The 21,664-nt window shown below is 50.5% G+C and overlaps 2 protein-coding genes across 2 annotated transcripts in view; one reads left to right on the forward strand and one right to left on the reverse strand.

The window, feature by feature from the left end:
• The first annotated feature begins 2,840 nt into the window (after positions 1-2,840).
• Positions 2,841-9,851, forward strand: KCNK15 (potassium two pore domain channel subfamily K member 15). Its single transcript, XM_007530873.3, has 2 exons — positions 2,841-3,129; positions 8,384-9,851. Exons 1-2 carry the CDS (start codon positions 2,847-2,849, stop codon positions 9,058-9,060), a joined length of 960 nt encoding a protein of 319 aa, XP_007530935.2. The 5' UTR covers positions 2,841-2,846; the 3' UTR covers positions 9,061-9,851.
• Positions 9,852-9,934: 83 nt separating this feature from the next.
• Positions 9,935-21,664, reverse strand: part of RIMS4 (regulating synaptic membrane exocytosis 4) — a 79,514-nt gene continuing 67,784 nt past the window's right edge. Inside the window, exons 3-6 of the mRNA XM_007530872.3 lie at positions 19,445-19,557; positions 19,081-19,182; positions 18,347-18,486; positions 9,935-14,451 (exon numbers count right to left, since the gene is read on the reverse strand). Coding sequence (XP_007530934.1) covers positions 14,233-14,451; positions 18,347-18,486; positions 19,081-19,182; positions 19,445-19,557 — 574 coding nt within the window. The 3' untranslated portion in view covers positions 9,935-14,232. The remainder of the gene's footprint in view (positions 14,452-18,346; positions 18,487-19,080; positions 19,183-19,444; positions 19,558-21,664) is intronic.

Below are 21,664 nucleotides of genomic sequence, written 5' to 3' on the forward strand. Positions count from 1 at the left end.
CAGGCTCTAACCTGAATGTGCTACTCATTTTTCCACAGTCACCGTGTGAGTACTCTGTGTGGAGGATTTAGAGGTGATCAGGATGCCATCCTTGTCCTCTAGAGGAACCCAGATGGGAAGCATGAGAATTACTGGACACTGGGAAGAATGCAAGATGGCAAGGTCCTGGAAGCTCCGAGGAGAGAGACCTGGGGAAGACATCCCAATAAGCTTCGAGCTCAGAATGGAAAGGGCACTCATGGGCTGAACCTGCCTCATAAGGAGGCTGTGGTCATTAGACACGTGGCAACATATAAAAACCTTCAACTGGTGACTGGCCTGGGCAGCTAGCTGCTCAGTAAATGCTGACCGTTGAGTGGAGTGGGGAGAGGACTGTTGCAAGCGAAGCAAGAGCTGAAGCGAGGAGCTGAAATTTGTGAGTGGAGCAAAAACAAACAAACAACAAAAAGGGGGGCTGCAGAAAGAGACCCTGGAGTAACTACAGGGGTTTGAAGGGTGCTTGTCAAGCTTGAAGCTCAGGCCTGAAGACACTCCTGGTATCTGGTGGTTCTCCCCAGAATATCCTTGAAGTTTCCACCCCAAGACTCTGAAATTCATGTCTCCTGGCTACTGGGGAACAGGAGTAGATTTCTGGGAAAGTGGGGTCAATAGTAGGCTCCTCAAAGACCCAGCTCTCTGGGCCAAAGACCCAGGAGTTGTCCTTGAACCCTACCTGCTGCCCTCCACAACCAGCCCACTGGCAAACTCCACTGCTCCCCATGTCAGGTAACTATGTCGCCATAACAGCCTGGCCCCATCTCTGAGGCTTAATGCAACAGAAGTTCAACATCAGTGCTCCTTTTGGGGCTAGTCGTACTCTATGGTATTCAGGCAAGCAGGGTCCTTTCACCCCATGGAAGACCCAGGTTTCTGCGCCCAGTGTGCAGTGAGGAAAGAGACGTGTAGTGAGGCTTGTGGAAGGGAGGGCTTCTCTGCCAGATGGGGCTGTGACTCTCATTGCCCTTGCCCACATGCCAGGCACTGCAGCCTGGTCACACTCCTAAGTGCACAGGAGGCTCAGAGGGAGGAAATGCAGCTAATTGTGGGTGTCCAGTGCCACAATGCCAGCACAACTCAGGTTCATCTGCTTCTCCAGTGTCCTGTGTTTCTGGTGCCATACCCTCTTCATGCGCTTGGACCATAGCATCTACTAGCCAGTCTCCACTCCTACCTACCACTTTCTTTCCACCTGACAGTCAGACTGCCCTTTTAATTTTTTTAAAAGATTCTATTTATTTATTAATGAGAAATATAGAAGGATAGAGAGAAAGAACCAGATATCACTCTGTACATGTGCTGCAAGGGATCGAACTAGGGATCTCATACTTGAGAGTCCAATGTTTCATCCACTACTCCATCTCCCAGACCACCCCTTTTAATTTTTTCTAATGTCAGTCAGATCATTGGTATTAGTTTTCCTGCTTAGAGCATCCATGGTTTTCTCTTTGCTTAATTTTTTCCCCTTTTATTTCATAGAACAGAGAGAAATTGAGAGGGAAGGGGAAGACAGAGAGGAAAGGTAATAGAAAACTGCAGCACTGCTTCACTGTTCATGAAGCTTCCCCCTTGCAGGTGAGGACCAGGGACTTGAACTCAGGTCCTTGCACATCATAATATGTACATCCAACCAAGTGTACCACCACCCAGTCCCTAGCTTACATGATTTTCAAGTGCACTTAAGGATATACTTGTGTAAGAGCCTGCAAATGCCCACTCTGTCTTGCCTCTAGTCACACTGGCTTTTCTGCTGAAAGAACTTGCTTACACTTGCTGCCAGGTAGCTCCCTCCCAACCACTGTCTCAAGGGACCTTCATCAGTCACTTTACCCGGCAGTGGTCATCTCCCCTTGGAAAAGATGCTGTCCTTTCTCACATGTGTCTTGAATGATGCTTGCTTGTTTATATTTATTTTATTTTTTCCATTTTTTCTCTTTTTTTCTATTTTATTGGTTAGGACAGAGAGAATTGAGTGGGAATAGGGAGATTAGAGTGGGAGAGAGACAGAGTGACACTCGTGAAGCTTCTCCCCTGCAGGTGGGGAGTGGGGGTTCACACTCGGTCCATGAGAGCATATGTGCTTAACCCAGTGCACTACTGCTTGACCCCTTATATTTATTTATTTGTTGTTTGTATTTAGCCCACCCTTCTCTTTGGGATACCTGTTCTATTTACATCAGGAATCTTTTTTGCACGAATAGATGCCTGGTAAATATTTGTTGCTGTGGGGAACAGATGAAAGAATCAAGGGGCCGGGTCGTGCCGCACTTGGTTAAGCGCACAGGTGCCGCACCTGGTTAAGCGCACATATTACAATGCACAAGGACCCAGGTTCAAGCCCCTGGCCCCCACCTGCAGGGAGAAGCTTGGTGAGTGGTGAAGCAGGGCTGCAGGTGTCTGTCTCCCTATGTCCCCCTCCCCTCTCTATCCAATAATAATAATAATAATAAAGTTTTTAAAGAAAGAAAAATGATTCTAAAAAAAAAAGTGACTTGCACAAGATTGAGGCTTCACATAGTGTTGGAGATAGAACTGCAGCTGACTAAGGCTTGGGGTGGCTGGTTCCAGATGTTTCTGTTTGCAGACAAGGAAGGGGCTGGAGGAGGAGGATGGGGCGATAAGCAGAGGTAGGAGTAGGAAGTCTAGTGAACGTTCGGGCCTGCACCCCTGTCCAGGCTTCTCCTGCGAGGCCCCGCCCCGCCCCTCCTTGCCCCTCCAGGCCCCGCCCCGCCCCTCCTCGCCCCGCCCCGCCCCGCCAGGCCCCGCCCCGCTGCCCAGCGCTCGCACCCCCAGACGGGGCGGGCAGGGCCATGAGGAAGCAGAGCGCGCGCACGGCCGCGCTCATCCTCTGCATCCTATCCTACCTGCTGGTGGGCGCCGCGGTCTTCGACGCGCTGGAGTCCGAGGCAGAGAGCGGCCGCCAGCGGCTGCTGGCCCAGAAGCGCGGCGAGCTCCGCAGGAAATACGGCTTCTCGGCAGAGGACGACAGAGAGCTGGAGCGCCTGGCGCTGCAAGCCGAGCCCCACCGCGCCGGCCGCCAGTGGAAGTTCGCGGGTTCCTTCTACTTCGCCATCACCGTCATCACCACCATCGGTGAGCCGCCCCAGATTGGTGCCACGCTGCCTCCATCCAGCCGGGGCACTTGGCAGGGGCCATGTGAACCTCACCTGCTCTCTGTGCCCAGTGGGGCGGCGGGGCTGGGAGGAGAGTCCTCTCTGAACCCCAGGAAAGCGCCTTGGGGTCAGGCTCGGTGCCAGGAGGCAGGTGCACTGGGGCCCGGATTGCTTCCTTACCTGGCTGCATCCACTGGCTGTGTGACCCCACACAAGTTGCTTAACCTCTCAGAGCCTCTGTGTTCTCCTTTGTGAAACAGAGATGTTAGCAGACCCTGTGTTAGGGTCTGGTGAGATAGCTGTTTTCTTTTTTAATATTTTATTTATTTATTGACTAGAGACAGAAATCAACGGGGAAGGGAGAGACAGAGAGGGAGAGACACTTGCAGCATGGCTTCACCACTCGTGAAGCTTCCCCCTGCAGGTGGGTAGTGTGTCTGTGTGGGGGGAGGTCTGAGCCTGGGTCCTTGCGCATTGAAATGTTCGCTCAGCCGGATGCACCACCGTTCGGTACCCCCCCCCCAGATAACATGGAGATAATATTTGCAGAAAGTTTTTCTTTTCTTTCTATTAGTGATTTACAAATTAGTGATTTACAAAATAGCAGGGGAACAATTCCATAATGTTCCCACCACTAGAAGTCTGTGTCCCCATTCCCTCCATTGGAAGCTGCAGTGATTTGTTCCACGGTCACAGATATGAGCTGACCATTATTTCTATAATTGCTTATCTATCTATCTATTTCCCCCACTTTTTCTTTTTCCTTTCTATTTTTTCTTTATTGGGGGGGGATTAATGGTTTACAGTTAACAATAAAGTACAGTAGAAAAATAAAATACAGTAGTTTGTACATGTATTAACATTTCTCAGTTTTCCACATAACAATTCAACCCCCTCTAAGTCCTCTGACATCATGTTCCAGGACCTGACCCTTCCCCTCCCCCAATCCAGAGTTCTACTTTGGTACAATACACAAGACCCAGTCCAAGTTCTGCTTTGTGTTTTCTTACTTTTCAACATCTTTTTTTATTGTTAGTGATTTAATAATGATTGACAAGACTGAGGGATAAGAGGGGTACAATTCATACAGTTCCCACCACCAGAGTGCCATATCCCATCCCCTCCATTAGAAGCTTCCCTACTCTTTATCCCTCTGGGAGTATGGGCCAAAGATCCCTATGGGGTGCAGAAGGTGGTAGGTCTGGCTTCTATAATTGCTTCTCCGCTGGACCTGGGCATTGACAGGTCGAGCCATACCTACAGCCTGCAGAAAGTTTTAGCATAGGACCTGGCACAGGGAAAGGTTGCTTTTCTGTTGTCATGATTGCTATTGTTACTCCATGAGATCTGAGAACTTTCTTAGGCACTGCCGAATGGCCGGTGCCTGGCATGTGGGAAACACTTAATGAATATTTGTTGAAGTAATTACTGATTACCCCAAGCTTTGGACCTTATCCTCAGGGATCCATAGCCTTTTCTTTGCAGCATCTGGGCTGCCAGCTGTTGCCATGGCTACCATCTGGCAGGTACCTGCTAAAGGAAACAGGAAAGGAAAGAAGCAGGTTTTGAGGGACTCCAAGCTGGGCACCAGCTGCTTCGTGGACCAGCTGTGGATGTCTGGGCACCCCCTTGGGCTTTTTTTTTACCCCACCTCCTCACCCCCAGAAGTCCATGCATTTGCAGAAAGTTTCTTCATACTGCCTCCTTGCTTAAGGAACATGAATGTGGGTAAAAACCCAAGCGGTGGTGCACCTGGTTGAGCACACATAACAGTGCACAAGGACCTGGGTTCGAGCCCCTGGTCCCCATCTGCAGGGGGAAAGCTTTGTGAGTGGTGAAGCAGTCCTGCCGGTGTCCCTCTGTCTCTCTCCTTGTCTATCTCCCCTCCTCCTCTCAATTTCTGGCTGTCTCTATCCAATAAATAAGTAAAGATAGTAATAATAAAAGCCCAAGTTCTACTATTACTTAGCACAGAGTTCTCATCTCAGCTGCCTCCTGCTCTCTCTCTGGCAATTGATGACACCTCTCCAAGCCCTGGTTTTCTTCAATGCAAAAATGTACTTAATGCTACCTCCAGGGGTAGTTGCCAAGTGTAAATAAGTGTACATATGTCAAATGATTGGCACAGGGCCTGAAACCAAATAGGTACTATTAATAGTAATACTAACAATTGTTTACTTGTTGACTCTGAGCCCAGTTCCCATAGGGCTCTTTTGCCCTATCCTGTGCCCAAGCATCCCTGTAGCCTAAAACCTTTCCTGCTGCCATGCCCAACGATGTGGGTCAGACCCTTTCCCCTTCTTTCAAGTTCTTGACATGCTCCTAAGAATCTGAGACAAAGGACCACAGATAAGCAGTTGGAGTTTTGCACTCTCTGACCACTAGGGGGCGCCAGAGTCTGTGAGGTGGGACTTTGCATGAAGAGATCTGAAAAGCGATGGAGTGGTCAGACCTTTACACTTTTGGGTAACTTCCTCCCTCTGATCCTAGTTTCCTTATCTGTAAAATGGGGACAGTAAAACTGCTCATATAATTATAGAGAGGATTAAGTAAAATAGTCCATATAGATTACCTGTCACATTTAAATATCATTAATTTTTACATTTTACTTTATTTATTATTGGATAGAGACAGAGAAATAGGGGGAGGCGGGCGGTGGCACACCTGGTTGAGTGTACATGTTACAGTGTGCAAGGACCTGTGTTTGAGCCCTTGCTCCCCACCTGCAGGGAGAAAGCTTTGCAAGTGGTAAAGCAGTGTTGCAGGTGTCTGTCTCTCTCTCCCTATCACCCCCTTCCCTCTCGATTTCTGGCTGTCTCTATCCAATCAATAAATAGAGATAACTGAAAAATAAAAAGAGATAGCAATTGAGAGAGGAAGGGGAAATAGGAAAAGTGACAGAGAGACACCCCACAGCTCTACTTCACCACTGGTGAAGCTTTTCGACTGCAGGTAGGGACCAGGGGCTTGAACTCTAGTCCCTGCGCACTGCAGCATGTACACTTAACTAGGTGCACCACCACCTGGCCCCTAAGTGTCATTATTCATTCCACTCCCAGCAGACTGTAAGTGGAGCCAGGTATATATAGTGTTGGCATTTTGAGGACATTATATATGTATATAGTACACATTTCACAGGGAGCACAGTGGCTGTGGAATGAAAAGGAGCTCCCTTTCATCCTGTCCCTCAGCCCATAGGTTCCTTCCCTTGGTCAAATAAAATTACTAGTTTCTTGTCTATCCTTTCAAATATATTCTCTGCCTATCCTTTGAAAATATATACACATCATGCAGACATCACATTTGCACATACTATTTTTTTGTCGCTAGCTTTAACACCTAGTATATTTTGATGTTATTTTTATATCAGTCTTGAAAGAACTGTGCCACCTTCTCCATGGCTGCAGAGCAGGGCTTCCACACACTACTCAGCATGAAACATTCTGGACATTTGCCTGCTAAGTCTTTGCTAGTGATGCTCTCCTGAACATGACAGGCTGCTTAGCCGTATCCCTGACTTCTGCGCACTAGATGCCAGTAGCTTGCAGCCATCACTTCCCAGTGGGGTCCCTTTGAGGACAAAACCACTTCCAGTTGGAATCATGACTATGTGGTATTCCATCCTCCCCCCCACCTCCGCCCAAGCACTGATCAGCTCTGGCTTATGGTGGTGCTGGGGACTGAACCTAGGACCTTTGGTGCCTGTGGATCATGAAAGTGTTTTTGTTCCATCTTTTTAAAGTATTTAGTTTGGCTAGAGAGAGAAAAATTGAGAGGTAAAGGGGAAATCAAGAGAAAGGGCAAATGAAAGAGAGAAAGAGACCTGCAGCACTGCTTCACTGCTTGTGTAACTTCCCACCCCCCCCCACACACACACATAGGTAGGGACCAGGGGGTAGAACTCAGCCCCTTGCACACTGTAACGTGAGTGTTCTATTGAGTGTGCCACCACCTGGCCCCGTGAAAGTCTTTTTTTGTACAGCTATTACACTATCTCCCCAGCCTCCTGCCATGATTGGTTTAGTCAGGGCCCTACTGATAGACACTTAGGTTGTCTGATTTCCACTCTGACCAGCAGTGTTTCATTGATGACCCACATTCACCCACTAATTGGCACATGCATCCATTTTGAAGGGTTCACTTGCCCAACTATGGAAGTGGACACGTCAACAGGTTTTGGCAGATGGGGCTCATTTGCTCAAGGAGGTAGTGTCTGCTAGGAAATATCCTGTTTGAGGATGCCAGGAAGGTTTTTCACTCATCTCCCAGAAAAGTCACGCATTCTTTCATTCCTCAACCATGACATGGTCTCCCAAGGCCTGAAGAAGCCCAGTCAAGTGTACATACCCCACAACAGTTGAAGGGACACTGAGGAATCACTACACTAGACTGAAGACATATTTTGTACAAATTAACTTGAAGCAGGATGGGGCAGGGGACAGGGCATGGGATCAGAAGAAGGGTCATGAGAAACAGCACTGGGAGACGCTAGAGAGGTGAGGGGTTCATATGACAAAGGAACGTGGGTACCACTGAGCAGTAGCTTCACCTAGTGGGTACTGGGGAGCCACGGTAGAGTTTCTTCCCCACCCCACCCTCACCTCTTTCTTTCCATTAAGGCACAACTTACATATAGTAAAAGTTTATGCCCCCCCCCCCCAGTTACACCTGTGTGAGTTTGGACTTATCTTGTGATAACTGCAGCCACCATCAAGATACAAAACATTTACACACACACACACACACACACACACACACACACACCCATCAATGATGGCCTTTTATAGCTAATCCCTGCTCAGACCCCCAAGGCTGGCAACCACAGGTCTGTTCTTTGACACCCCTCCCCCATCATTTTGCCGGAATGTTTCCTGGCTGTCATTTAAATGGAACAGAACAGTATGTAGCCTTTCGAGCTTGGCACCTTTCACAGAACAGTAATAACATTTGTCATCCATCCTTTGTGGCTCCAAGAAAGAGTGGATCCTTTTCTGATGGAGTGTTGAAAAGAACCCCGTTGTATGGATGCGCCCCAGACTGTTTAGCTGTATGAGTAACTGCAAGGTTTGGAAAGCAGGGGGATGACCTAGTTAGAACTAGGTTTCAAGATGCTCTGGTGAGCTCTGGGTGGGGGGTGGAAGGGAGGCGGGGCAGAGGCACTGAGGCCTGTGTGCTGTGCGGTGAAGCTGGCTCTCACCTCTCTCCCGCCCCCACACCCCTGGCTCTCCTTGCAGGGTATGGCCACGCTGCGCCAGGCACGGACTCGGGCAAGGTCTTCTGTATGTTCTACGCGCTGCTGGGCATCCCCCTGACCCTGGTCACCTTCCAGAGCCTGGGCGAGCGGCTGAACACGCTGGTGCGGCGCCTCCTGCTGGCAGCCAAGCGCTGCCTGGGCCTGCGGCGCCCGCTCGTGTCCACCGAGAACATGGTGGTGGCCGGGCTGCTGGTGTGCGCCGCCACCCTGGGCCTCGGGGCCGCGGCCTTCGCGCACTTCGAGGGCTGGACCTTCTTCCACGCCTACTACTACTGCTTCATCACCCTCACCACCATCGGCTTCGGCGACTTCGTGGCGCTGCAGAGTGACGAGGCGCTGCAGAGGAAGCCGCCCTACGTGGCCTTCAGCTTCCTCTACATCCTCCTGGGGCTCACGGTCATCGGCGCCTTCCTCAACCTGGTGGTGCTGCGCTTCCTGGCGGCCAGCAGCGACCTGCCCGAGCGCGCCGCCCGCTGCGCCAGCCTCCTCCGCCAGGGGGCGCCCGAGAGCCACGGCCGTCCGGCCTCCGTCTCCCACCGAGTCCACCGGCTGGAGCTGGGGGCCCGCGACAACCTGGCCTTCTCGCCCCCGGTGAGCCCGCAGGCTGTGGGCGACGGCCGGGCAGGCAGACCCCCGGCCCGTAGGAAGTCCATCTGACAGCTCTCCCCGGGCTGCTGGGCATGGATCCTGCCCCTGTCCCGGGAGCGGCGGGGTATTTGGGAAGAGATATCTGGGTATGGGGGGGGGGGGGAGGGCCAAAGTCTCCACACAGTCTTTTGCACCAGCAGTTCCCCTTCCTTTCTGTGGCTTGCTCCGCCCCCCCTCTCCAAAACATATTAAAGTTGCATCAGAAGCACAGGCAGGCCTCTGAAGTCCCCTGATAGGTGCAAAGCTCCCTGTTAGGAAGGGGTGAACCCTATCAGCCCCTACTGGCCGCAGTGCACACTGAATGCAATCTTCCTGCCCCTTGGTCAGCTGGTGAAATCCCTGACTGTCCTCACTATTCTTACCACTGAGGCTAGCTAACTCCCACTTTGGGATGCACAGGGTTAGAGGAAGTAAAAGGTAACATCTATAGTGCAGGTGGCTGGGCAGGCAAGGCCTCGCACAATTCAAGGAAGGCACCTTTGTTGTTAAGTAGGAAGCCTACCCAGACTTCCTTGCTTATAACCTGTGCTCCTTCAATCTGAGGGGGTCCTTGCTGAAACCCACCATGTGATGGGCCTTTTGAGTGCCCATTCTGAGTGGGACCAGCTCTCCAGGGCCCTGGAGTCTGGGCTCTCCTCGGTCCTGCAGTGTTACTTAGGGAGTGTCATTCCCCCACTTGGGGTCTCACTTCCCATCTGTCAAAGAATGGGGTTCAGCCCAAATCCCACTCTCTCTGTGATCTCTGAAACAGTCCCTGGGGTGGCTCCTGCCTCACCAGGAGCAGCCACAAAGCCCTGAAGCCTGCAGCACTCAGTATCTTAAAGCTGCAGCCCCCTTAGTTTTCTGGACTGCAGTATCTGCACACAAAGAGGAACATACCAGGTTAGAAAAGCCAAAAACTTTAATTTTCAACATGAGCTACATGGTCATGAACACAACGCAACGTGTCCCACTCCAACCCAGAGGCCTAGAAACCCTCCCTCCCCAAAGGCCCCAACTTTTGGAGAGGGAATGAGGGGAAGGCAGATGGATGGAGACACCTCCCCCCTCAGTTAAAGACCCCCCCCCAAGTCCTACCTTCCTATCATCCCCTCAGGAGGCAGTCCTGGAGTGAAAGGGCTCCATGTGTGATGCCTGGGGCCCTGGGTTCAAGACTCCACTCTGTCACAGAAGCTATGAGAACAATGAGCCTCCCCACAGAGCTTGTGAGTCTGATGAGCTCATGACATGGGAGCTTCCCATCCACTGTGAGGTTCTGCTGTACAGACGCAGGGTCCTCCTGAGGGCCTCGGGAGTCATGGCTGGGGGAGGAGGGCACAGTCCCCCCAGGGCCTGGCACAACACTGCTGCTCAATAAATAAATGCAGGTGGCCTTGCCTGATGCAACAGCTGTGCTCCCAAGGGAGTGGGGCTCAGTGCTGGTCCTGAACACGGAGCCCCTGGTTTGAGGGACTGGATGGTGACAACAGCATCTAAGGTGGATGACTGCCTCTCTCTCTATCCTGCTCCCCCCAAAGATCTATTTCACCTCCAGGTGTAGAAGAGAGAGCTCAAGACTCCTGGAGAACTGAGTTCCAGTCTGGGTTCAGCTACTGCCTCCTGATGCAACCTTAGCAGGTGTCATCCCTCCCCAACCTCCCTTGTACCCTCTTTAAAAGGGGGCGCATATAACATAGACCCTTGCCCACTGCCCAGGGGCTCTTGTGAGGGTACACAGAAGCAAAAAGCATGTTGAAAACAAACAAACAAACAAAAAGTTGGAAAAGCGTTGCAGGGAGATCAAGTACTAGTACATCTGTAGGGTTTGTGGAGTGCCGTGAGATAAGGGATGCCACACTGCCTCCCTTCCCCAAACAGCTCAGGCAGGAACTAGTGCTTCCTAAACCCCTTCTTGGAGGAGTTATAGCACATAGGTCAGAGCTTCCAAACAAAAATCAAGGCCTGGATCAGCTCCTGTGCAGCCCCTAAAGAACAAGATGTTGATGGAAACTCTTCCTCACATCCAGACCTACAGACATTGCTGGCCCACTGAGATGGACCCAAGCAGTACTGAGTGGGCCAGGGCTTCATGGCCATGGGTACTTGTTCCAGCAGATAGGCCCTGGAGCAGTGTCTCCTATCGCTTGAAGAAGGGCAGCACAAAGGAGCCCCTGCTTCTGGCCCTTATCACTCACTTGCTGAAGGGAGGGGAAAATTAATAAATCACGTTCTGTTTCTGGGCCTCAGTTTCCTCACCTTTCAGGTGGGCTAGAGTCTGCCCTGCCCAACTATTCTAGGTCACAGGGAGGCTCCACAGAACAGAGAGTGATGGCAGGGTGGTGGCCTCCTCTTCCTCCTGCCCTGGCTCCTCAGTAGGAGTAGACTCAGGCTGGAGTGACCCTGGAGGTGGCACTTCCTGTGATTGAGCTTCAGTCTCCTCATATGTAAAATAGAAATGGACTTCGCCAATGGTTCCTTTAGTCATGAAAGGTGTTTTCCCTTTAGTTATGACAAGTGGATTCTGTACAAAGAGGAGCTGGTGCTCTCATGGGACAACCCTGCATGTGACCCTTGACCCAGAGATGGGAAAAAAAAAAAAGAATGTCCCCTAAAGACTCAAGACCCTTCCCCACCCTCATAACAACCCCAACCCCACTCTTTCCGCTCCTCTCCACATGGTGGGGCTCAAGCTGGTAGAGGATCAAACAGTAGTGGCACAAACAGGGCTAGAAGGTTCCCAAAGGAACTAACAAGAGACACTCCTGTCCTCAAACCCCTATCCCTCGGCGAGGACAGACAGCAGTTCCCACACCAAAAGGGCCAGGAGTCCCACTAACTGAAGGAGGGGGCACACGGGCTCACAAGAATGACACAAAGAAACAGGCTCCGGCCCCCACCCCACCCCACCTCTCCAGGAGGTGAGCTGAGATTTCACAGAACAAACAAGAAAGTCACTGAGGGGGCCCTTGCTGACCACCCCCAAGAAGTTGTTATTGCTTTGGAGCGCTTCCCCCCCTCCCCCCCCCACCTTGCCTGTGCTGACACAGTGGGCATCGGCTCAGGTAGAGGACACTGTGCCCCCTTCACCCTCCAGTTGAGACAGCCAGGCTCTGTCCCACCTTTGAAAAACTATTACCCCTAAACAACCAGTGATGGCTGGAGAGAGGAGGCACCCTCCTGCCTGGCTCAAAATATTCCAAATGGCAAGTCACCAACAAACAGCAGAGAAATCATACTGGTTAACAACAAATGGGAGCGTGGATGATGCTAGGCCTCAGAGGGCAGGCAGGCTGGCCAGAACACTGGCTTTACAGTCCCACCCACCACCATCCCAGACCTCCTGGATGAAAGCAGGGTCCTGAACTCACCCTCCCAGTACAGACTGAGCAGGACCAGAATGGCAAAAGATGCCCAGTGCTTAACCAAGTGAAGGGGAGGGAGGACAGGGGCTCCAGGTGAAGTGCCTGACTAGTAGCCTAGAATGGGCCTGGGAAGAAGGTGGGACCAGGAACAAGGTGGGACCCCAGGAAGCTGAGTCCCCCACCATTGAGGTCCCCCAGTCGTGAAGAGTGCTTCAAAAATAAAATCAGTACCAAGGATAGTAAGTGTGAACATCTGAGTATAATGGGCAGCTCTGACTACAACCCTACAGGGGAAGAGGTGGGGGGAAAGGAGGAAGGGGCTGGGGCAGGGCAGGCTGGCTGCAGGACCCAGGCCCAGGCCAGCCAACAGACTGGTAACCCGAAATGGTCTTGTGCCCTCTATGTCCCCTGCCCCCGCCCTCCTGGGATTATGTGTGTGAAGTAAAGGCAGTCCTTTGGGGCTCAGAGCACTAATTACCCAGCTATGCCCCACACAGCAAGGGCTGGATAGAGAGTGAGGGGGGTGGTGGGCTGCTAGGTGGCTCCCAGGAGAAATGGCAGAAATGTGCTTCTAGAAAGAGGGGCCAGCCTGTGTGCTCCCCAGCATGCAAAAGGGCTCCTGTGGGCCCCAGGATAGGTCGGGCCCAGCAGGCAGCTACCCAGGCCTGCTGGAGAAAGACTCTCCTGACAGTTTTCACACACAGGCCTTGTCCTCTCCTCTCCCACCACTGTCCTTGACCCAAGGTCCTTGAGGCAGGAACAGTGAGTGCTGCCCTTAGTAAGAGGATGGTTTGTTTAAAGAGACTAAAATTGGGGAGCTCTGTGACCTCCCATGACCCCTACAGTCTGGAGGCGGGGGGGGGGGGGGGAGGAGGGGGGTAGACAAGATGACCTTTGACCTCACCCACCAAGAAAGGATTCTCTTTATATCTGAAGCCCTCACACTGATACCACCAGTTCCCAGTCTTGGCTTTCCTTAGACTCCAATTCCCCCTCTATCCCTCCTCCCAAATGCAGAGATGGTGAGCTCTCTGAGCTTGGGGTTTTGGAAAATCAGGGTCCCCCACAGTTCCTCCACCAGAGTTCTTTTCAGTCTGCCAGGTGTTTCCAAATTTGCTCGTTGAAACCCCAAGGCGCAGGTACCCTGGGTGGTCTGTGCCAGGCCCCAGGGCCCTCCTCCTCTCCTCTGCTCCTTGTTGGACCCTGCTTCCTAGAGTCACTGGAAGAGGGGACAGCAGGAGGGGATGGACAGATGGACTCAGACAGACTGCGGCACAGCTCCTTCCACAGGCAGGCGGAGGGGGCCTGAGCTCCTCTTCAAGTGGGGGGCTCTGGGTCCCCCGGAGCTGGCTCCGGATCCTTGCAAAGCTGCCCCTTTGGCTCTGGGGCAGGAGTAGCTGCCTGAACCCGGTGCCGCAGGAAAGACACTTGCTGGTAGTTGGCACCATGGAGATGGCCGCTGGGTTCTGGACTTGGCTTCGGGGCAGCGAGCTTCCGAGGAGGCAAAAAGGGGGTGCGGTCGGACAGTGTCCAGGGCAGGTGAATAGTTTGCTCTGCTACCACAGTCTTTCCTTTCTCCAGACTGCAGCCACATCCACCAGGTCAAGAACTGGCCAAGTCAAAACGCAGCCAATCCCGTTGGGAAAGGGGAGGTCTCGGGGATAGGAGGCAAAGAAGGGTGAGGAGGGGCCCAAGGGGGGGTGCAGGTCTCCCCATTCTGCTTCCCCACTGTGGGGGAGAACCCCATCCTCCTTTATGTAATGTGCCCCTGGCCTGGGGTCCCAGGTTGGGGCTGGGCGGTCTCCAGACCATCTTAGGGAGCCCCTCCCCATCGGGGGCACTAAGATCGCTCACTACAGGGCCCCACGGTGCTCTCAAGGGACAACTGGGATGCCTGCCGCAGCAGGGGACCTGTAGCTGGGTCCACCATGGACGAGGTGGGGAAGAGCTTGTACCAGCCCACAGCCAGGGTGGTCAAGTCCAGCTCCTCCAGCAACACGCGGGCCACTCCCATGAACTGCTTCCGCTCCATCCGCCCGTAGTTCCCCCATACGATCACCTGCAGGCCAAGAGACAGCAGTTTTGAGTCCTGGCAGTGCCACCACTCAAAGGCTAGAAACAAAACTCAAGACTCACCTCCATGCCCAGCTCATCTCCAAGTCTTGTGAGATTCTGTTTTCAAACTTGCTCAAAGGCTGACCTCATTTTCCCAGTTCCAAAACTACCATGCCTGCTCACCTAGACTCCTCTCTGCTACATTCTTCACATGCTACCTCATCTCTCAACTCAAGCCCAGAGACTCCCTTTGGTTGAAACAAAGCTTTCAGAGGGGTACAATGTACACGCTTCCTTCTTCCAACAGAGCTCTCCTATGTCTTGCAAAGGCCAGCTGAGTGGGTTCTGTCATGAAAGGACCATCACTTGTTCTTCTGTACCCCAGGGTCGAACTCTGTCCCCCTCTGTGAAGATGACTGACTCAGTCGTTCAGGAGAGCCTGGTGGTTTAATGCAAAGCACGTAGGTTCAAATGTCAGTCTTGGCTGGGCTGCGCTGGGCATTTAGCCTTGATGAAGCTTCTGAGTTTCTATCTGTAAATGGAAGTGTCCCCACTTGGTGTGCCTTGCAGGTGCAGATTAAAGGAGCTAATGGTTATAAAAGCTGTCCAGGGGTGTGCAATGGATGTGCAAGAAACACGTAGACAGGGCAAGATTGAAACATTCTGAGGGGGCTGGAAGGTAGTGCAACAGGTTAAGCGCACATGGCGCAAAGTGCAAGGACCGGCTCAAGGATCCCAGTTGGAGCCCCGGGCTCCCCACCTGCAGGGGGGTTGCTTCACAAGCGGCGAGGCAGGCCTGCAGGTGTTTTTCTCTCCCCCTCTCTGTCTTCTCCTCCTCTCTCAATTTCTCTCTGTTCTATCCAATGATAGCAATAACATCACTAACGGTAATAATAACAACAACAACAAGGACAACAAAATGGGAAAAATGGCCTCCAGGAAGGATTCGTGGTGCAGGTGCCGAGGCAAAACAAACAAACAAACAAAAAAACAATGAAAATGCTCTGAGGTGGCCCTCTGATGTACTGTGTGTTAGGAATTGCTCTGAGACTAAGCTAGTCTTAGAGTCACTCTTCTCCACAGCCCTACAAAAGAATAATCCGATTTCATAGCTGTTTAAACTGAAGTTCAGCACAGTCTTAATCACTCGCATCTGGTCACTCGGTTAAGAAGTCTTCAGCACTCCAGAGCAGTTGACCAGAAACCTGCTTCCGGAGGATGAATGAATTTGTTTCCACTAATATCATGGGGTGAACTCTGACCTCCCCAAATTCATGGTCAAGGTCCCAGCATCTTAGAATGTGGAAAGGCCTTTATTTTTTTATTTTATTTTATTTTTTTGTGTGTCTTTATCATATTAGTTTTTGCCATTTTGAATATGTATTTTTTAATTTATTTCTTTATTGGGGCATTAATGTTTTACATTCAACAGTAAATACAAGTTTGTACATGCATAAGTGGAAAGGCCTTTAAAGAGGTGACTGACGATAGCTCACTGGGGGGGGGGGGTGCAGTGTCTTTCTGTGTATGTCCAAGGGCCTAACTGAGAGAGAGAGAAGAGAAAATAAAGGAAGTTATAATCTTTATATATATATATTTTAATTTTTTAAAAATATTTAATTGTTTATTTCCAAAAAAAAAAAAAAAAAAGAGGTGACTGAGTTGAAGCGAAATGTGAAGAGAAGATCCTAATCTAGTCTGAATGACGTGAGAACAGAGTTTGGATGCAGGGAGGCACTGCAGGTGAATTCACAGAGGAGATGGGGGTGGGGGTGGGAGCTTGCAGTAGGAAGGAGAAAGCCAAGGAGAGAAGCTTCAAGAGAAACCAGTGACACCGTGATCTCAGACTGCTAGTCTCCAGAAGGGCCAGTCAGGAATTTCTGTTCTTTAAGCTACTCTGTCTGTAGTGATATGTGATGGCAGCTCTAACGGACTAGCACAACTGCCATGCTGAATGTCACTCACGGAGGGCCTGCTCTGCTGCAAAGATGGGCAGAGGATTCAGCTACAAAGACCCCACCTCAGACTCCTCCACTTCTACAGCACCGCAGAGATGTGCTCTGGGATTTTCCCCAGATGTTTAGGCCAGACTACATTCACCTTTGTCAAGGGGGTCAGATGTAGTCCACAGACAGTCCCTGGTTTGTTTTAAATTATATCTGAGTGCAGGCTAGGAAAATAGCATAATAGTTATGCAAATAGCTTTGTGTCGCAGGTTCCCAGGTTTCCGGTTCAATCCCTGGCACCACCATAAGCTAGAGCTGAGTGCTCTGGTTAAAATAATTAACTAATAATTAATGTCCACTTATAGCTTAGTAACTGTATCTGAATGTCTCTAGACTAGAAGAGTTTTTCCAAACTTGTCTGATAGGATATACAGTAAAACAGACTTTACATCATGATCCAGGGCACACATGGGGATCACAAAGCAGGTATCATATCAAATAAAACTTGTCCTTTTAATTTTTTTTCTTTTTCCAGAGCACTGTTCAGTTCTGACTTATGTTACTGAGGGTGATAAATGTCTTCTTGACTATTCAATTTAATTAAGAAACACCTGTTGGGGCTAAGCAGTGGCACATGCAGTAGAATACACACATGACAGTGCCAAAGACCCACATTCAAGCCTCTAGTCCCCACCTACAGGGAGAGAAGCTTCACAAGCAGTAAAGCTTTGCTGCAGGTTTCTCTCTTACTTCCTCTCTCTCCATCTCTGCCTCCACCTCCACCATCCCTCTCAATTTCTCTCTCTCTCAAAAAAAAAAAAAAAGAAAAGAAAGAAACAGAAGATAAAAAAAAATAGCCAGGAGTAGTAGATTTCTATGCAGGCACTGAGTAAGAGCAATAATCCTGGTAGACAAAGAAAAGGAGGAAAGAAGGAAAGTAGATGCCTATTAACTTATTTTCACAAGTGACTGATAGATCTCAAGCCAGAGTTTGAATGACTCTTCCCTACACAAGACCTGAGCTTCCCAACTTTTCAAAAATGCTACTGTCGTGCTAACTAGTTCCACCTTGGTCCTGCCTTCACTGCTTTTCTTCTTAAATTAGAAACTGAGATGTTGGGAGTCGGGCGATAGCGCAGCAGGTTAAATGCACATGGCACAAAGCGTAAGGACCTGCATGAGGATCCCAGTTCGAGCCCCCGGCTCCCCACCTGCAGGGGAGTCGCTTCACGGGTGGTGAAGCAGGTCTGCAGGTGTCTATCTTTCTCTCCCCTCTCTGTTTTCCCCTCCTCTCTCTACTTCTCTCTGTCCTATCCAACAACAACAACATCAATAACTACAACAATAGAACAACAAGGGTAACAAAAAGGAAAATAAATAAAGAAATATAAAAAAAATTTTTAAAAGAAAAGAAACTGAGATGTTCAAGTGGCAGCTGAGGTAGCAGGCATATGGTTCCTGCAGGAATTCAACACCTAGATTGGACAGCTGTTTGTAGCTCTGCATCTGAGTGACTGAGGGTCATTGGGTTCTGCCCACCAATAGCCGGGGAGCCAAACAACTTTCTGGCTCCTCCACAGCCTCCTGGTCTGCCATTACAGTGCTCCAGGTCAAGCCCCAGGCCTCCAGATGGTGATGATAAACAGGAACATGACACCAGTAGCAATGGGAGCTGCTTGTAGAACACTTATTATAGGCCAAACTTACATATCTTTTCTTGCACAAACTACGCTGAATTTCACTGGCCCAGTCACGTTCTCTGCAGGTACTATAAGTAACGCTGCTTGGCAGACAAACAAGTTGAGGCTCAGAAAGAAACTTGTTCAATGTGGAGTTCAGATCAATCACAGTGCTCAATTTATTCCTGATGAGATCCCCTCTCTCCTTGGGTACACTTCCTTCTCCCTCCAGTAACCCCATTCTTCCCCGTACACACCCACCCACGCCCCTCACCTGTAGGACTTTGCCCTGGGGACTCTCAGGAAACAGCAGCACCTGGTTATACAGTGGATCCAATGACTTGCGAGCAACTTTGGTCTTCTTCTTAGCAATGCAGACGCCGTTCTCTAGCAGGTAAGCCTTGATGTAGGCAGCTGGGAACAGAGGCCAGTGGACGTGAGTGCTGGTCTATACCCTCAAACAGTGGACAAGGCTGAAATAGATAGCAGCTCCCACCCACTTCTGGGAATCAGAGTGCCCCCATAGGGTCTGGGGAGGAGGCAACAGAGACAGCTGTGGGGTGGGTAGTGGAGTGTAACCAAAGTTACATGGGACCTGTCCACCTCTCTGGGTGATCCTGCCCGCCCCCACCTCCCTTGCCCACTCTTTACTCAGCTAACTTCTCTCAGTTTATGGCTTGCCTACCCCTTCCCTGGGCCACACAGTCATCACTCACCCATCTACGCAAATACTTATTGAGCATCTGCTCTGTGCCAGCACCCTACCAAGCACTAGAGTACAACCATAAACAGAAAAGACAGTCCCTGCCCCCCCACCCCCAGTTCAGTTGGAGAGACCAACAAGGTCTGATGGACAATCTCAGCTGGGTCCCCACAGCCAAACCTCAGTCACTTGAGTTGGAGCAGAGGGGCCCCCTGCTGTTGGGCCCTTCTAGACCCAGTTACTCCTCCGGATTTTCTCCTGACCTCACTCTCACCGTGCAGAGGGGAGGAAGCCCCCATACATACCTGGCAGTGTCTTGGAGCCTGGTTTGGCTGTCAGTCCTCTAGCCTGGATGATGTCCACTTCTAGCTGACCATTCCGCTCCTGCAAGCCAATCTCCACGTCCCCTGCAAGAGACCCCGGAGATGTAGCCAGGAAGTGCCTCAAAAGCTCGACCAGGACTCAGTTCTACTTCTCTTGCTTCCCTACCCAGAAGCCCCCCCCAACTCCCACACCACATGCCCAGATTCTGCTGAAGGCTTGGCCCAGGGCTCCAGACTAGGTACTTAGCAGATGAAGCCAACAGAGGGGAAGGAGGAGAGAGATGCAGGGCTACTGGTGGGAACTCCCTTATCTGAAATGGGGCGGGGGGGAAGGGGGTACACTTACCCATTGGTGTGGTGGCCAGGGTCTGACGGCCCACAAACTGGGCTGGCCCCATGCTGCCCAGGAAATCACTGAACTGTGCATCTGAGGCCAGGCACACTCCCCCATAGTTAAGGCTGTAGGGAACACAGATAAGACAAAACAAAACCAGTGTCTCCAGAGGCCAGCCCAGGCCTCTGATGACTCAGATGAGCAGCTCTGGAATTTCCTCATGCCATGGTGATTTCTGTCCACATCCATTACCCAGCCTCGGGGAGGCTGGTGACCAGTCTCTTGGCTTCCTTGCTACATTCAAGGCCCTGAACCTTCCGCTGTGGCTCCAAAAGTCTAGGTCTGTTTTTACATCCTGTACCATCCCTCATCTCTCCCCATCAAGCCTTAGGAACTGCAGGAGAGGGTGCTTGGCACAGCCGACTCCTGTGGCTCAGAGCAGTGACACTACTCAAACTGCAGTCTGAATGGACACCAGCTGCAGCAGCAAGAGGAGGAATTAGAAACAGACTTGACCCACTGCAAAGTCACTTATACCTGACAGTCTCCAAAGCACAGGGAACTACATACAGGCGTGCTTCTCACTTAGCTGCCGCTGGACCGTTCAGTGTACACTGCCCTTCTTTGAGTAGTAAGACCTAAATCTCATTTGGGGAACCACCACCACCCCCCTTTTTTTCATTAGGATTATAGTTTCTCACCATTTCCATCACCAAGGATCTGTGTCCCCACCCCTTTAGATAGCCACTATAGTTCTCCCAGTCTTGGATGTAAGTTGACTTTTTTTTTTCACACTCACGTGTTCAATTCTCTATATTCCACACGAGTGAAACCATTCTATAGTTGTCCTTTACCTCTGTACTTATTTCACTAAGCATAATCTTCTCCACTTCCATCCACCTCATCCCAAATGACACAGTAACTTTTTTTTATTGCTGAGTATATACTCAATGGAGTATATATTCCACTGAGTATATGTCCCAGAACTGTTCTATCCAGTCATCTGTTGAAGGGCATTTTGGTTGTTTCCAAATTTTAGCTATTGTGAATAATGCTGCTGTGAACATGAGGGAACCCCCTCTCCAAGGCACTGGACCCTGTAGAGTGGAGCTGACCTCAGAGGTCTGAGCTCAGTCTGGTCAATCAACACAGTCCTTCTCATTGATTAGCAGCTGGCCCAGAGCTGAGTGTAGGAACCAGCACAGCCTCCAGGCATCTTACCAGTAAGCTTTGTTTGAACTGTGTGGAGTAAGAGCTAATCTTTTTTCTGGATCTGAATCTGAGGCTTAAGATTTGGAGCCTCTAGGGCAGGGTAGTGGCACACCTGCTTGAGTACACACATTATGGTATGAAGGATCCACGTTTGAGACTCCTGTGCACACCTTCAGGGAGGAAGCTTCATGAGCAGTGAAGCAGATATCTCGATCTCTCTTTCTCTTAACCCTCTCTCTCAATTTATTATTTTTTTGCCATATTTTCCATTTTACTGGATAGAAATAGAGAGAAATTGAGAGGGGAGGGGAGACAGAGAGGGAGAAAGAGAGACACCTGCAGACCTGCTTCACCACTTGTGAAACACCCCTGCAGGTTCCCTGTCAAACTCTGTCATATCACATTAAAAAAAAATTGATGCCTCTGTCAGCTACATCTGGTTACCATCAGAGTCTGCAAGAAAAGCAATTAAACTGGTGGCACTGACTAAGCTCGTAGACCAAGCCCTCACCAAGGCTTCACCACTTCAAGTTGACTTATTCAAGCAGAAACAGAGAGACAGAGAAAGTAGGAAAGACACCACAGCGCCAAAGCTTCCCCCAGTGTGGTGGGGGCCAGACTCAGTACATGGCAAAACAGGCATCCTTCCAGGTGAGCTATCTCGCTGGCCTACTTCATTTGTTTGTTGTTGTGTACTTAAGTCAATAACAACCATGAGAGTTTACAATTTTACTTAGGCCAATTTAAGTAATGTCCCGATGTCCCAGTCTGTTGAATATTCAATAAGATGAGTGACTAAAGATGAGGCCGGCTGTGTCCCTATTATTTTTCAGAAGCAAAGCACTATAACCCATGTTCTTATTTCATTCCCACCCAACCACAGGAGGCTAGTTCCACCTCTTGTCACCACTACTCAGATGAAGAAGTGCTGGGAAATTGTGCAGATGCAGTCACATCTGCCATTTTGTGCCCTCAGGGCATTGTCAATTCCCCGAGATAGTTGGAGTGCTTTGGTTACTC

Source organism: Erinaceus europaeus, chromosome 1 (genome assembly GCF_950295315.1).
Source record: "Erinaceus europaeus chromosome 1, mEriEur2.1, whole genome shotgun sequence".
Lineage (NCBI taxonomy): Eukaryota > Metazoa > Chordata > Mammalia > Eulipotyphla > Erinaceidae > Erinaceus > Erinaceus europaeus.

Excerpts from the sequence above, each read along its gene's own strand:
- KCNK15 (XM_007530873.3), top strand. The coding sequence starts at position 2,847 with ATGAGGAAGCAGAGCGCGCGCACGGCCGCGCTCATCCTCTGCATCCTA. Across the intron at positions 3,130-8,383 it reads CACCGTCATCACCACCATCG|GGTATGGCCACGCTGCGCCA; the intron begins GTGAGCCGCCCC and ends CTCTCCTTGCAG.